General features: G+C 54.7%; 1 protein-coding gene across 1 annotated transcript in view; it reads right to left on the bottom strand.

Annotated features, from left to right (window-relative positions):
- Window positions 1-15,957, bottom strand: part of Ryr1 (ryanodine receptor 1) — a 124,587-nt gene that overhangs the window by 58,267 nt on the left and 50,363 nt on the right. The window contains 26 exon segments of the mRNA XM_035449535.1: window positions 46-284; window positions 493-553; window positions 976-1,025; window positions 1,831-1,952; window positions 2,044-2,111; window positions 2,842-2,957; window positions 3,348-3,471; window positions 3,677-3,752; window positions 3,841-3,915; window positions 4,239-4,379; window positions 4,778-4,867; window positions 5,050-5,128; window positions 5,236-5,399; window positions 5,769-5,909; window positions 6,767-6,857; window positions 6,949-7,169; window positions 7,978-8,147; window positions 8,241-8,361; window positions 9,858-9,966; window positions 10,049-10,235; window positions 10,414-10,549; window positions 11,516-11,610; window positions 12,220-12,352; window positions 12,441-12,555; window positions 13,304-13,577; window positions 14,609-14,755. Of these exon segments, the coding sequence (XP_035305426.1) occupies window positions 46-284; window positions 493-553; window positions 976-1,025; window positions 1,831-1,952; window positions 2,044-2,111; window positions 2,842-2,957; window positions 3,348-3,471; window positions 3,677-3,752; window positions 3,841-3,915; window positions 4,239-4,379; window positions 4,778-4,867; window positions 5,050-5,128; window positions 5,236-5,399; window positions 5,769-5,909; window positions 6,767-6,857; window positions 6,949-7,169; window positions 7,978-8,147; window positions 8,241-8,361; window positions 9,858-9,966; window positions 10,049-10,235; window positions 10,414-10,549; window positions 11,516-11,610; window positions 12,220-12,352; window positions 12,441-12,555; window positions 13,304-13,577; window positions 14,609-14,755 (3,345 nt within the window).

Here is a 15,957-nt window from a genome sequence, read left to right as displayed (position 1 = left end):
GACACCCACCCCATGCCCCTTGCCCTCAGTGTCGGGAGTCCTTACAGATGACATCGTCTCCGAACTGGTGCTGGGCGATGTGCTGGAAGAGTGTGGTGAGGACAGGCAGCAGGGCCACCGTGGTGTAGGTGAGGTTCTGGCCCACGCCCTTCACCTGCGTGCGCGCCTGGGACACCTTGCCCAGCCGCAGGTTCTCCACCATCTTCTCAATGTCCTCGGAGGCGCTCTCGAAGAAGGAGCGGAGCCCAGCCTTCACGATCTCAGGGCCTGACTTCATCACCGTCCTGGGGGGGGGGGTGTGCAGAGCTGAAGCTGCAGAAGCAGAACGGTTCCCTCTCCTCCTCTCCCCTTTCTTTTCGCCCCTCTCCTCCTCCCCTTCCTCTTTCTTGACATGAAGTCTCACCATGTCACCTAGGCTGGGGTTCAGAAAGCATAGGAGGACTTGGGTTTGGGGACACGATTCAAGTGTGTTTGGGTACCCTCAAGCCATACCTGGCATCCAGGGAGCGTGCCAATATGTGAAGACAGTTGACCACAGCTGGGGCATCTGTCCCTGGGAACCAAATACGGGTCAGGATGAAGGAGGGGCCCCAAGGCCAGCGCCTCCTCACATCGGTAACACAACCCCTTTCTCTCTGACCTCTCTGCCTGACCAGGTTTGTGTTACCCACATCTACCCAATCTGGGCTTCCACAATCCCCTGGGTGTCCGTGCCCGCCCCCACCCCCCCCCGGCTCTGACTGTCCTCCTTTCCTCCCTTCTTCCTTCTAGCTCTGACCTCTCAGGGCTGTCCCTGAGTGGGACAGTGACCTGCATGATTAACTACCCCACCTCCAGAAGGACCCAGTTCAGGTTCGGAGAAAAAAAATAAGCATCAGAAGGAGGCTGGAGCTGGAGCTCTTTCTTCCAGGTGGAGTTGGTGACGGAGGAAGCAAGCGAGACCCGGCAGAAAGGCTCAGAGGCAGGGCTACTTACCAAAGAGAGAGACTCGGTGGCGGACAAGAGCGGCAAGTTTACAGAAGAGGCTGAAGAAAGAGAGAGAGGGACAGAAGGACAAGGGAGCAGGGAGTGAGGAGACCAACTAAGTGACATGATCAGAGGAGACAGGAACCAAAAGGACAGAACACAGAGGTGGGATGGCAGGCAGAGCAAGGGATAAAGAGACAGGGACCAAGCTTGAAAGTCACAGGCAAGGGCTGCAGGAGTGGCTCATTCTTAGAGAGAGTGATGGCCTAGAATCCCTCAGTGAGGAGCTGGGGGTGTGGCTCAGTGGTAGAGCCCCTGCCTAGAATCCCTCAGTGAGGAGCTGGGGGTGTGGCTCAGTGGTAGAGCCCCTGCCTAGAATCCCCCAGTGAGAGGCTGGGGGCGTGGCTCAGTGGTAGAGTTCCTGCCTAGAATCCCCCAGTGAGGGGCTGGGGGCGTGGCTCAGTGGTAGAGCCCCTGCCTAGAATCCCTCAGTGAGGAGCTGGGGGTGTGGCTCAGTGGTAGAGCCCCTGCCTAGAATCCCCCAGTGAGGGGCTGGGGGCGTGGCTCAGTGGTAGACTGCTTACTTAGTATATGTAAAGTTCAATTCTCAGTACTTCAAGGAAAGACAGTCACAGCAATAACTGGACAGTAGAGGTGATGGCAGTGAGGCTGCCTTTGTCAGAGTGACCAGTTTGTGTCACACTTAAGTCCTGGGAAACCCCTTTAGTGTGGGGAAACTTGGACAGTCAGTCACTCCAGAATATCTCAAGGCAGAAACACCCATGAGAGCCCATAAGAGTTGAGGTCAGGAATAAGAGGTTTGGGATTATAATCCGGTAAGGTCAGAGGTCACGGGAAGCCCACCTGGTGATCATTTCCTTCTCCTTGTTGGAGGCGTGGCCACCACTGCCCAGCACTTTGGCCGGTGTGGACAGGAAGTAGAGGCAGTGGTTGGTGAAGTATTGGTTGATCAAAGGAAGCAGAATCTAGGTGGAGAAGGAAATGGGGGATGGGCTGGGGAAGAATACAGGGACTCTCTCAGACCACACCCCTGCAGCTTCTGAGCCCACCTCCCACCTTAGCGAAGAATTTAATCTCCTGTTCATGTGGCGACTTCTCCACTCGTCCACTGCTGACCACGGCCTCTGTGGGGAAGGGAAAGAAGGGATCATTGTAGGTTCAAGTGAAGGAAGCCAGAATGTTCTGGTAGGAAGGATACAAAGGGCAGAGTCAGGGAATGATGGCAGATGATCCTCTCTCTCTTTCCTTCATATCTGCTCTGGCCACAGTCAAGACAGAGAGCCTCTGACCACCCGAGCAAGGTCCCTGCTCAGAGCCCTCCTGTGGCTCCATCTCTGCCCAAAGGACAAGCTTCTATCTCCCTTCTACCCACAAAGCCCAGCTTGCCTCATTCCATGTCCTAACACCGCCCCTGTAGTCACGCTGCTCCAGCCTGAGACCAGGGGCGGGGGTTCACAAGCCGTTTGCTGGGACACCCTCCAGATGCCCAAATGCCTCCCTTTGTCCCCGGTGTGTTGGTATAAATGTCACAGTGTCATCCATTTCCTCCTTGAATGCCCTATTTAAACGACAGCTGGCTCCACACTCCCCCTGGTTCTCTACATCCCCTCCCCCCAACAGTGGACACCTCCTAGAACACACGGTTTAGTTATGTGTGACTCTAAGTGTCTGACTCCGGAACAGGGATGCAGATGTGGGTCTTTGCCTTGCTCCCTGTCATCCATCCCCATCGTCCAGGGCAGAGTCTGGTCCATAACTGATGCTCCGTAAATACCAGTTGGGAGAAATGGGTGCCCCGGTGCCCCGGTGAGTTTTTACAGGTGACATGGAAATCAGGGAGGGACTTCTTCCTACCCAGATGCGCGATGAACTCTTGGGAGATATCCATCCAGCGCAACAGCTGCTGCAGGAAGCCAAAGGCAAATCGCTTCTCAATGGACGACGTGTCCAGTTCCATGTCCTTAAGGCCTCTGCATGGAGACACAGGGAGAGGTCAGCTCCAACACAGGTCCTGCCCTGTTTCGCACACCTTAGTGGACAGCCTGTGTGTGCCGCCCACTTGCAGGTCCCTCCTCCAGGTCCTCCCTCTACCGGCCTCTTCCCAGCTCCATCCATCCCCTTGGCCTCACCATTGTAGCCTTGTCTCCAGTCAGAGGCCACGCCCTTTAGCATCTCTTACGGTCAGGACTTCACCCTCCAGGCTATCTCTGCCACCCCCAAAGGGCGCCCTAGCTGCGCCGTTGTTCTCAGCTCCAAACTTTAGCTTCCTTATGGCCCCGCCTTCGTTCCCAAGCCCCGCCCCCAAATCGCCTTCCTTCCAGCCCAGGTGTCGAGCCCTGTCATGTGTGTCCCCCACGTGCCTGGTGACGGCGTAGCCATTCATCTGCAGAAACTTGAGCAACTCCTGGGCCTTCTCTCGGTCCCGAGCCTTCTCCTTGGCCGTTAGCGTGTCGTAAGGGACCAGCAGGGGATGGGACCCACCCCCTGGGGACAGCAAAGATTAGAAATCAGGGGCCAGAGCAACCCAGGACTCTAACCGAGGCCCCGTGCCCGCAGCAGGACTTAGGAAAGGGAGACTAAAGAGAAGGGAGGAGGAGGAGGAGGAGGAGGAGGAGGAGGAGGAGGAGGAGGAGGAGGAGGAGGAGGAGGCCGGCCGCCATCCGTGGGGAGGCATGGGTGTCGTCCTCACCTTTGGCTTCCAGCTCTTGCTTCTTCTTTCGCCCCCACGTGTTGTGGTAATTTTCCGCCAGTTGTTCGGCCATGGCCTGGAAGTGAGATGCAGAGAGTCAAGGACCAGTTTCAGGCCGCCCTGTGCTCCTCAATTAAAGGGCCCCGCCCGTCCGCGCATCTCACCTGCAGCTCCCGGGACAATGTAACCCCGCTGAGGTCTGGGGGCTGGGGGTTGTAGCCTTCTCGAGGGTCATAAGTCTGAGACGGCAAGAGGGAGAGGGAAACTCAATTAGCTCTGACCCTGGCTCCGGAAGCCTTCCCTGCGCTAGCCCTTTTAGGCCCTGTCTCTGAGCCACCCTTGTCTGCTCTTCAGTTCCTCATACCGGTGGCTGTCGGTTTGGCGCTGAGATTTCTGCTCAGGGCGGCCCCTTCTCCTTGCTTACCTCCCCTCTGCCAGGCCTCGTACAGCCCATCCAGCCCACCCCTTTTCATCACCGCCTCAACCCCTCCACCTCTCACCCCACCCTTCCTGGCCCCTCCCTCCCCTTGCTCAGACCTGCACTCCCTCCTGGCAAGCTCACCTGGGCAGTTTGGGATATCTTTCTCGTTTTTTTCTTCTCTGTCTTTTCCTCCTCACCTTCCCTGGCCTTCTCCACTGTCCACTCCCAGGCAATCATGGCCTTCAAGGACTCCTTGATGGGCCAGCGGTAAATCTCTTTGTCCTGGGGTAGCCAGCGGAAACACAGTTGGTGGAAGGGGACCAGAAGGAAGGCCCCTTCAGCTTCCCTGGTCTCTACAGGCTCAACGGGGAGAACCTCCACCAGGGGCTGGGAAGTAGGAAGTGGGGCGGTCAGGATTGGAACCCAGGACTCTAATGTCCTCCGTAAGCAAGTGTCTCAAATACGGTACCATTCCGCATTTTCCAAGAGCCTCAGAGAGGTCTTGCTACCAAGGACTTTCTAAGAGAGGGTCATACGGGCTCTAGGGTCCTCCAGGGGAAGCATCCTTTCTTGATAGAAGACAAAATCCATCAACCTATGAAGTGTCTCACTCCTCCCTAGGCCCCTAGATTTTGGAGTTCCATTCTGACCTCTGACCTCAGGCCCTAAGATTTGGTCACCTTCTCTGAAAAGGTCTTGTAGGGTCTTAGCATGGGGTGGGTCTTCAATTCTTCATCAACATTCTCGCCATAGGACCAGTTGTTCTGAATCTGGAGGAGGGAGCGGGGTGAGAGGCAGCAGACTGGTGGGGACACCCTGCAGGGACCGAGGGCTCTCAGAGAGCAGTGAGGGTCCTAGGGATGGCTGCAGGTCTCAGACAACCCGGGGTCTCAGAGAAGCTACGGGGCTGGGGAAAGGCAGGTAGGTAGGGGTGGAGGACCCCGGTGCTCGCCTTGTCAAAGGCCCACTTCTCGTGGGTGTACTCGGCAAACTTGTTAATGAAGGAATCCAGCTTCTCCGGGATAATGACGCTGTAAGTAGAGATGGGGACACCAGGCATTGGGGTGGGGCTTTCGTCTCTCTCTGGAGACTTCCCTCATCCAGCCTAACCCCACTGCTGTCTGTCCCCAGGTCTCACTTGAGGGTCTCCACAGGCCGGGGATCAAAGTTGCCCTCAGCGTCCACGGTGGCTTTTTTCTCCGTCTTGGATGAGTACGAGGCATCTACATAGTCAGGGGGCAGCGCCCCAGCAATGGCACACAGACAAGGCATGGCTATCCGGTAGAGCTCCTGGTCATATTTCTGAGGGTGCCGGGGATGAAAGGAAGGACCATGCAGGCTTCACTTAGCCCATAATGCTACAGTCCCCAGCCCACCCTCTAGCCATTAAACGCTCCTCTCTGGACCCACAAATCTGCCCGTCACTCTCCCTACAGCCCGGGCCTCTTTTCGTTCTGTTTTGCTTGTTTTCTTTTAATACAAGGTGTCGTGTAGCCAGGCTGTCCTTACACTTGGGATCTATAATCCAAGAGTAATTTTGAATTCTAATCCTCTCGCTTCCACCGACCCCTGTGTGTCACCACACCCAACAGGGATTTCATTCCAGATCTTCAAGCTTGAACCCCCAAACCCTCCACACAGGCTCCTCTGAGATCCCATGGGTGCCCAAACCTTATGCGCCAGAGAGTCAAAGATGCCCCAGAAGAGCTTGCGTGTGAGGTGCAGCTCTTCCTCAGAGGTGACCCCGAAGTTGGCCCAGCCTGTGGGAAGGCAGTAGTACTTCCAGCAGCGTTCATAGTGGTTGGTAAGGAGCTGAGAGCAAGAGACACACAGAGGGAGGCATAAGCAGACGGCGGGCAGTGAAGGCCCCGGGAGGCAGAGGGTGTGAGCACCTGCAAATGAGATACTAATAAGGGAAGGATGGCTTGCTTATTAGAGAATGGTCCTCAATAGCTTTCTATGCAGAGTTGGTATTCTCAATGAGAGCCAGGATGGGCATTACACTACGGCAGGGTTTGTCTGTTGTTTTTACAGAAATAGGCAAGCTAACAGTCTCCTGGTAGAGTTTGTGTGCGCACTCATGGGATGATCTGTGCTTATGCAAATTAGTATGTCAAATAGAAACACAGGCAGTGCCCCATGCAAATATATGGTAATCAAAAAGGCCTCCACTACCCACTATGCAACATGGAGTTGGGGCTAATTTAGGCTTCTTAGGCAGGGCAGTCTTAGTTGGGGGTGGGTAGCTCCTTATGGAAATTAGCAGGCAAATGGAAAAAGTAGGAGAGGCAGTATGCAAATATTCAGAATAGCTATGGTACTGTTTATTCAAATAAACGCACTCATTTGAATACTGGAAGGTTGGTGGTCTGGGCATGCGGATAAAATGCTAATTAGGGAAAACAGTGTGCCCGTGAAGATATATGTTAATTGAGGCGGGGGCCTGCTTACTTAGTTAGGCAAATTAAGCGGTAATTAGGGAATGTCAGCAGCGCCAATGACGCAGAGCGAATGTCATGGGAATCCTAGCTGGCAAATGAGGATGCTAATTGCCTTCCTCAGGGTTCGCTGTCCTGAAGCCTGGGTTAGCTGTGATTGGTGTGGCTAACACGAACGAGCCCACTGTGGGTGAGGAAAGGGCAGATGGTCCTCAGCGGGACCACCCTCACCTTGAGTGGCATCTTGGCGAACTCGTTGAGGATGGGCACGTCGAACACCAAGCGTCGAAGCAGGTGCTGCAGCATGGACGGGCGGATGTACCTGAGGAGGGCGCGCCCAGAGGGGCGGAGGTATCACGCGAGGCTCCGCCTAGCGGCCCCGCCCACCCTGCGCCCCTGCGCCCTGGCCTCACCTGCAGAGCGCCATGAGGCAGTCCTCGATGACATCACGCTGAGCCTTGGTGAGCGAGCGGCCACGCGACAGGCGGTACACCGTGTGCAGCATGGAGTCCACCATGATGGCGCGGTGCTCGGTGCCCGCAAAGAGCGGCGCGCACTTGGTGATGAGCGGCAGCACCGCCAGGCACAGGTAGCGGTTCAGCGCCAGCGCCATCTCCGTGGTGCTGAAAGTAGCCTGGGATGCGGGGTGAAGCCATCAGGCCCGCGCGGCACATGCCCGGCGTTGCCTTGGTACCCAGGTTTCTCCTAAATCTCACTCCTCCAGATCTGTACCAACATCCCTGTTACCTGGGTAATGAGTAATTCTCTCTCTCTCTCTCTCTCTCTCTCTCTCTCTCTCTCTCTCTCTCTCTCTCTCTCTCACACACACACACACACACACACACACACACGATTTAGCTGTTCTGCAGTGTCAATCTTCTGCACAGAATCTCATGTATCCCAGGCTAGCATCCTGCCTCCTTCCCAAGTGCTGGGATTACAGGCATGCCCAGTTTTTTTTTTTTTTTTTTTTTCCTGTTGCTTTGGCTTTTTGTTTTGAGACAGAGTCTCATTATGTAGTCCTGGCTGGCCTACAACTTGCCATGCCTAGAACTTGCTATATAGACCAGGCTGGCTACATAGACACACAGACAGGTTGACCTGCCCCTGCCTCCTGAGTGCTGGGATTAAAGGCACCCATCACCAGGCTCAGTTCTGCTTTGTTTTTTTAAGGCCCAGGAAACTCACTGTCCTTTGGCCTCCATCTTTCTGATATTAGATTAAAGGTATCACTACACCCCGCCAATGCTTTCTCATCACTGAAGGTATTGGGGATTCCTGCCCACCCTTCGGCAAAAGTGTTTTTCATGGGTTTTGTTTTCTGTCACAAAGGTGGAGGCGAGCTGGGGAAATGCATGCAATCCCAGTTGTGCAGATTCTTTCTCTCTATCACATGTCTTGTGTAGAGGCACGTGGGTGACTAGCTGGGTGGGGCTGCTCACCGTGTCCAGTGAGGCAGCTGCCCTCATGTCAGGAAGGAACCCCACATCCAGCACATGGAGCAAGAAGTCCTGGTTCTCAATGCCATACACTCGGTCCAGGAAAAGCACCATGGACGCCTTGTGGTCAGGCACGAAGGATGCAGACATCTTTGGCTGTACCAGTGCCCCATCTGTGGGCAAGGAAGGCAGGCTGTTAGCGTGCATTCTGCTCCTGCTTGCTCCCTCCCAGCGTCACTCCTCCAATGTGTCCTGTCCCCACCTACCTTTGCCCAGGGTGGGGATCTGCAGTGGGAGGCTGATGATGCCCACAAGGTCGTCCAAGGGCACAAGGGACCGAAGGATGGCACGGATTCTCAGGGCCTCGCCCTTTCCTGCTTGGATCAGCTGGATATGGTGGACAGGGGAACAGGTGTCTCATCAGACAACTGCTCCATTTGGGAATTGTTCTATTCCAACCATTTCTGACACGCTGACAGTAAAGCAAGCCTCCTTTGTGTGTTTGTGTTGTAGGCATGTGTGCATGTGTGTATGTGTGTGCACATGTATATCTATGCAAGTATGTGCACTTGCCCCTATACCCCCCAGTGAAGGTCAAAGGTCTTTCCTTCTCTATTGCTCTTCCCTTGTTTCTGAGACTGAGTCCCTCACTGGACCTGAAGCTCATTGTTCCAGTTAACTTGTCTGTCCAGTGAGCCCTGGCGATGCCATTTTGCTGGCCATTGCTACTTTATTTTCAGAGGGGGTGTTTTATTTTGCTTTGAGGCAGGATTTCTTTGTTATGTAGCCCAGGCTGGCCTGGAACTCAGAGATCCACCTGCCTCTGCCTCTTAAGGCATGCATTCCCATACCTGGCTGTTTATTTTCGTTTATTGGGGGGTGGGGGTACACATGTTATGGTATAGAGATCAGAGCACAACTAATGAGAGTTAGTGTTCTCCTACCACGTGGGTCCTGGGACCAAAATCAGGCCATCAAGCTTGGCGGCAGGCACCTATACACACTAAGCTAGTGGCCCCTTGTTTGGTTTTTGAGGCAAGGTCTCAGGTAGCGCAGACTGGCCTCCAAGTTGGTGTGTAACCAAAAATGACATTGAACTTCTGACCCTCCGGTATTCCCTTCCCAGGCCTTGAGCGACATGCCTGTGCCGCCACACACAGCTGTGCTGAAACAGGGTCTTGTTATGTGACGCAGGCTGGCCTCCGACTCCCCGGACCCCTGCCTCTGCAGTGCGGCGACGGAGGTGTGTGTGACGGGGTGCAGCGTGCCAGCATTCCTGGCTCAAGTCTCCTTGAATGACCCGTCTGTATGCACCTTCCACACCCTACCCCGGGCCCTCTGGGTCTTTACTTCTTGTCCGTTTCCACTGGGTTCCATGGGATCAGGACCCGAGGGTGTTTCGGTCGTGATTGTGTGCCAGCATCACCCAGCCCAGGACACACTCACAGCATCACCCAGCTCAGGACCACACTGACAGCGTCACCCAGGACACACCCACAGCGTCACCCAGGACACACCCACAGCGTCACCCAGCCCAGGACACACCCACAGCGTCACCCAGGACACACCCACAGCATCACCCAGGACACACCCACAGCAGCACCCAGCCCAGGACACACCCACAGCGTCACCCAGGACACACCCACAGCAGCACCCAGCCTAGGACACACCCACAGCAGCACCCAGGACACATCCACAGCGTCACCCAGCCCAGGACACACCCACAGCGTCACCCAGCCCAGGACACACCCACAGCAGCACCCAGCCCGGGACCACACTCTCCGTGAGCTACACGAGTGCTGCCCAGTGTCTGAATGCTGAGGCTGAAGGCTGGCCATTCACACCTGGACCTTTCCCAGCCCACGTGACCTCCCAGAGCTCACATGCATCTCAGGTGCGCAGCGTCCCAGCAGGTCGATCAGGGCAGCATAGAAGGACATGATGGCATGTCCCAGGTGCACCCGGTTCTCTTCAGGAGGCTCCTCACCAAAGCTGTAGAGGAGACGGTGGCGGTGGGAGGGATCCTGGGGCATGTAGTGGTGGCTACCACACTGGGAAGAGGACAGGAACTCACTGCTCACGTCGCCGGTCCCTGCGGACGCCTGGCCCATCTCTTGCGGGGTCCTCAGAGATGCGGATGGCCTCTTCGATGGCAGCCAGCAGCCCTGAGCCACCCTCACCCCGCAGGGCAGGTCCAAAGCACTCAGGCTTTCGGATCAACAGCCGTACGACCACATTAGCGTTCTCTTCCACACTCTCGCCTGGCACCCAGAAAGGTCAGGAGAGCTCTTGAGGGGACCCCTCGAAATCCCAGAGCCCAGTGCGCCCATTGACCCTCAAACACACTCAAAGGGATCCCCTCCTGGGAAAGCCTTCAGCTCAGGGTGTGGATGTCACCAGAGGGAGGCTTTAGCCGGTGAGCCTCCCATCCTGCCTCACCGTTGACAAAGACAGCAAAGCGCAGGAAGTCCAGGTAGCGTTCACCCCCGCAGGGATTCCATCCGATATCAGGATATCCTTTGGCCAGGAGCATGGGGCAGCTCTGTAAGCCACAGCCTGCCAGATACGACACAACCTGCAATGCAGGAGGGAGCTCAGCCCAAGACCACTCCCCGGAGCTCCGCAGCCCCATGAACCTCCAGATCTTCAGGATCTCCTAGTCTTATCTGCCTCATCTCCATCCGCACTGCCCCCTTCCTGGGCATCCTTCTCCACCCCACAACCCACCCCACAAACATGAGTGAGGCCATCATCCATCCATGCCCACCACTGGTCCTGTCTCACTTGGGACAAAATCCAGCATCCTGGCTACTAGCCTACAGCACCCCCACGTGACCTCCACGACTTCACCTCTCACCACTCCACCTTCACTGCCTCTATCCCAGCCACAGTGGGCTCTCGGATGCTCCAGGGCCTCTGCACTGCCCCTCCCCCTGAGGTCTAACTGGCCACCCAGCCCAGATTATTCTGACCTTTATTCAAATTTCACTTTCTCAATGGGGGCTTTCTCTAACCAGTCTTCGAGCCCCCATTCCCTGAAACAAGGTTTCTCTATGAAACCCTCCAGCCTGGAACACCCTCTGTAGACCAGGCTGGTCTAGAACTCACAGAGGTCCACCTGCCTCTGCCTCTGGGTTCTGGGATTGTATCTGGCCTATAAATGCTTTTAAGGACGACCTCATTAACACTCCATGGAAATCACGATTATGTATTCACTGAGCAGATTAAGTGACAGAGGTCAGAAGACACCGTCTCTTTCCTGGGCCACTCAGCAAGGGAGTGGAACCGTTGACTTTAGTTGCTGAACTCCAAAGCCCCCTTGTAGCCCTGCTCAACCATGACAAGCACCAAGGCCACCCAGCAGGGGAGCATAGCCCATAGACCTGTTCCCAGCCCCTCTTGTATAGAGTGAAGGAGCCACTGGCTGCTGGCTGCTCCTTCCACGTTAGCCCTGGGATGTCTGACTTCAGTCTGAACAGGATGCTCAGAGCCAGAATGTGTCCACACAGACAGGAATGGCCAGGCCTCTTCCCCAACACACCTTTTCCAGGTCTTGCTCTTGTAGTGCTAAGGCCAGTTCGTTGTTGTCAATGACAGAAGCAGCTGCGACATCCAGGGGTGTGGAGCCCTGCATGCCTGTGGGGACCAAAGGTGATCAGAGTGGGCTTTTGGGGTACACTATGCCTTCCCCACTCTACCTGTCTTTTTTCTTAAGGTGTATGTGCATCCGTGTGTGTGTGTGTGTGTGTGTGTGTGTGTGTGTGTGTGTGTGTGTGTGCAGGTGGACAGGGAGACCAGAAGAGGGCACCAGATCCCTTAGGACTGGAGTTACAGGTGATTGTGAGTCACATAAAATGGGAGCTGGGATCTGAACTCTGGTCCTCCTGCTAGAGCAAGAAGTGAGCATTCTCTCCAGGCCCTCCCCTGTCTTGATGGTGCCGCCTCCTCTGGGAAGCCCTTCCTGAACACCCCTTTTCCACAATGGGCTAAGTGCATCAGCCGGTCTGTGCTTTCTCCATCCCAGCTCTCAGGCCTCTGGGTTGATGCTGTCTGAGACTGAACTTTATTCCCTGCCTATTCGGGGAGCTGTGGGTCAGTCAAGGTTGTCTGAGCCAGCATCCTAGTTTTTTGTTGTTGCTGTTTGTTTGTTTGTTTGTTTGTTGAGACAGAGTCTCACGTAGCCCAGGCTGGCCTCAAACTTGTTATGTAGCTGAGGATAACTTTATGGCCTCTGGGGTTTCTCACCCAGGCCAATGCCACTGTTCTCCAGCAGGTAGCTCAAGTGGTCAAACATAGAGCGCTGGTTCTGCCGGCTGATTCGGCAGAAGTAGCAGAGGAACCGGCAGCAGCTTGTCACCATCTTGGGGAAGCGGATCTCCTGCAGAGAGCAGGCAGGAAGGGCCAGTTGTGAGCGCCCGCACACTGCGTCCCCTGCCTGAGCTCCGGCGCCCGTCCAGGTCCCTCACCTTCGACTCACCACCTCCAAGGACGTTCACCATGACCTCCATGACGGTTTCATGCATTCCCAGGGCTCTCATCAGGTTTGGGTGCTGGTAGAAGACTTTGTTATTCATGATGTTCCTGTGAGCAGAGTGTGTGGGGTTAGTACAGCCTGGGGGGTGCGGGGGGGGGGGAGAGCGCATCCAGAACCACGGTCACCATGGTGATAACAGTCCACACTCTCTATGTGCCTTTTGTGGATCTAAATTCATCTATTCTTTTTTTGTTAATCTTGTTTTAGTTAGGTTTTGAGACACAGTCTCACTCTGGTACCGCAGGCTGGCTGGGAACTATGTAGCCCAGGCTAGCCCAGAATTCACGGTCACCCTCCTGTGTCCTGCCTCTCAAGTGCTGAGGAGACAGGTATGAGCCACCACCTAGGTCTTCATCCATCCTCACATGCACTCTGGGAGGCAGGAATTAGGATTAGTTACCCACTGAGCCATCTCACCATCCCAATTATTAGTATTTATTATTATTCTGAGACAGGGTCTCACTATATAGCCCAGGCTGGTTTAGAACTCCCGGTGTAGCCCAAGATTGCCTGGAACTTATGATCCTCCTGCCTCAGCTTCCTGAACGCCACTCCAAACTTGCTATCTTGTTATTACGACAAGCACAGGCCCCTGAAGCCTCGTGGCTACTCTGCAGGGTAGGCATGGCCATCCCCTTTGTTACGGTAGAAGACTTTAAGCTCAGAGGCAGCAAACATGTCAAGAGTCAAACGTCACTGTGACCGTGACCGAGACCCGCTGAGAGAAGGGTTAGCTGTTAGGACAAAGGGACACCATGGGGACGGTGGGGCAGCCAGGCCAGGGAGGGCACTCACCCAATGCTCTGGATCATAAGGTTCTCCTCCTGGGGACCCATCTGCACTATAAGCAGTGAGCGGATCTGGCCCAGGCACTCCAGCAGGCTCATGGTGTCCTCCACCGAGGACAGAGAGATCGTGTAGGCCCGGGGCAAGGCGCGGAGCAGCTCGCCAAGCCCGTCGTACTGCCGGTGCAGGAGGCTAAACATGGCACGGACCAGCTCAGGGCTCTGGACAAAGTCCTCCTGGGCCCAGCGCACCACTGTGTGGGACACCAGCTCCTGCAAGGACTCTGAGAAAGGGTTGGGACACTAGGCTGTGTCTTTGAACCACAGGAGGGGGAAGCCTTTCTCTGTCACTAACTGCCATGTCCTCCGCCTGCCACAAGCACATGGATCCAGATAAATTTTCCATTATCTCAAGAATCAACCCCTCCTTCCCTTCCTCCGTCCCTCCATCTTTCCCTTCCTTGCTCCCCTGGCTTCTGCAGCCACCTGTACTCATGTGCACACATGCGCGCGCGCGCGCACACACACACACACACACACACACACTAACTAAATAAATAATAATAAATAGGGCAGACTGTGGTAGCACACGTCTTTAATCCCAGCACTCAGCAGGCAGAGGCAGGAGGATCTCTGTGAGTTTGAGGCCAGCCTAGTTTACCAAGCGAGTTCCAAGTCTACATAATGAGACCGTCTCTCAAAATAATGTTTTAGGATCAAACTTCTATTAATGTCAGGGACTCTGTCCAGGGTGTGGCTAACACAGTTGGCATTGTGATGGCCAACACTGATCATGCTTTTCTGGCGATCATCTCATTATGAGAAAAAATGAAAGCAAGGACCACGAGGAAACAGAAGCCACCATGCTGCTGGAGCTGTCACCATCCAAGGCTGGATGCACCACTGCTCTGGCAGATGACACCACCACATAGTCAGCTGCAGCATGGACATTTGGGCCACATCTCCAACACCCTCTTCCTCCCCCAACTCTTTTTGTTTGTCTTTTTGAGACAGGGTTTCTCTGTGCCTTTTGGAGGCTGTCCTGGAACTAGCTCTGTAGACCAGGCTGGTCTCGAACTCAGAGATCCTCCTAACTCTGCCTGCTGAGTGCTGGGATTAAAGGTGTGTCCACCAACGCCCGGCTCTCTCCCCATCTCTCCCCCCATCTCTTGCTTTCTTGTTTTCCTTTGTCTACAGTGCACGTGCGCGCGTGCTCACACACACACACACACACAGACACGTTTAAACCACAGACAGTCTCTTAGCTATAAGCTGCCTGCCCCACCCTGTCCTTGCCCCTGTCCTCAGCCCTCACGGGGTTTGTGTTCCTCAGCTGCTGGCTCCTCCTCCAGTTTCTCCTCTTTCTTCTTCACCAGCCTCACTTTCTCCAACAGGCTCATCAGGCGGCTACCCAGCGTGGTCTCTTCCTCCGGCTCCTCCTCCTCTCCCTCCAGCTGGATTCCTGGAGGCCGTCAAGAAGGCATGGGTGTCCCTCTAGTGCCTGACAATTCATCCAGTCATTCATTCACGCATCTGACTATTTCTCCTCTTTCTCACTCAAGCATACGCTCTGGAATGTTCCATCCTCCTCTTCCTGCGTCCATGTGTTTGCCCATTTGGTCAGTCTATGCAGGACTTGCCAGTTGTTTGTTGGGTTTGTCTGCCTTTTTGAGACAGTCTCATATAGTCTAGTCCCTGGTCTTCTTGCTTCCACCTCCCAAGTGCTAGAATGACAGGTGTGTGCGGACCGGCCTGGCTCTGTTTATTTTCATTAATGTGGAAAATAATTGTTGGATTTCTTTGAGATGGAGTCATGTAGACCAGACTGGCCTCGAGCTCGCTAGCCTCACACTTGCAGTGATCCTTCTGCTTCAGCCTCCTGAGTACCAGGATGAGCCATCAAAGGCGTGTACTACCACATTGGGCTGAGTAGAGAACATTAATAAAAGCCGGGCGTTGGTGGTGCACCCCTTTAATCCCAGCACTTGGGAGGCAGAGGCAGGTGGATCTCTGTGAGTTTGAGACCAGCCTGGTCTACAAGAGCTAGTTCCAGGACAGCCTCCAAAGCCACAGAGAAACCGAGAAACCCTGTCTCAAAAAAAAAAAAAAAAAAAGAACATTAATAAAGAGGTAAAAGAACCCCACAGGTAAGCATAGAGCTGGGTTTGTGGTGCACATCTGTCACCCCAGTACCCAGGAGGTGGAAGCAGGAAGATAAACACTTCAAGGCTAGCTGGGGATGGGGGGTGGGGGGTGGCACACGCCTTTAATCCCAGCACTCGGGAGGCAGAGGCAGGCGGATCTCTGTGAGTTCGAGGCCAGCCTGGTCTCCAGAGCGAGTGCCAGGATAGGCTCCAAAGCTACACAGAGAAACCCTGTCTGGAAAAAACAAAAAACAAAACCAAAAAAACCCCAAAACAAAACAAAAAATTAAAAACAAGGAAGGAACCAACCCCTGCAAGTTGTCCTTTAACTTCTGCACAGATGTACACACATCCGAAGTCACACACACATAAAGACACAGGTATGCACACACACACACAAAGACACAGGTATGCACACACACACATAAAGACACAGGTATGCACACACACACACAAAGACACAGGTATGCACACACACACATAAAGACACAGGTGCGCGCACACACACACACACACACAC

Source organism: Cricetulus griseus, chromosome 9 (assembly GCF_003668045.3).
Source record: "Cricetulus griseus strain 17A/GY chromosome 9, alternate assembly CriGri-PICRH-1.0, whole genome shotgun sequence".
Classification (NCBI taxonomy): domain Eukaryota; kingdom Metazoa; phylum Chordata; class Mammalia; order Rodentia; family Cricetidae; genus Cricetulus; species Cricetulus griseus.
This window is presented reverse-complemented; position numbering and strand designations above follow the sequence as displayed.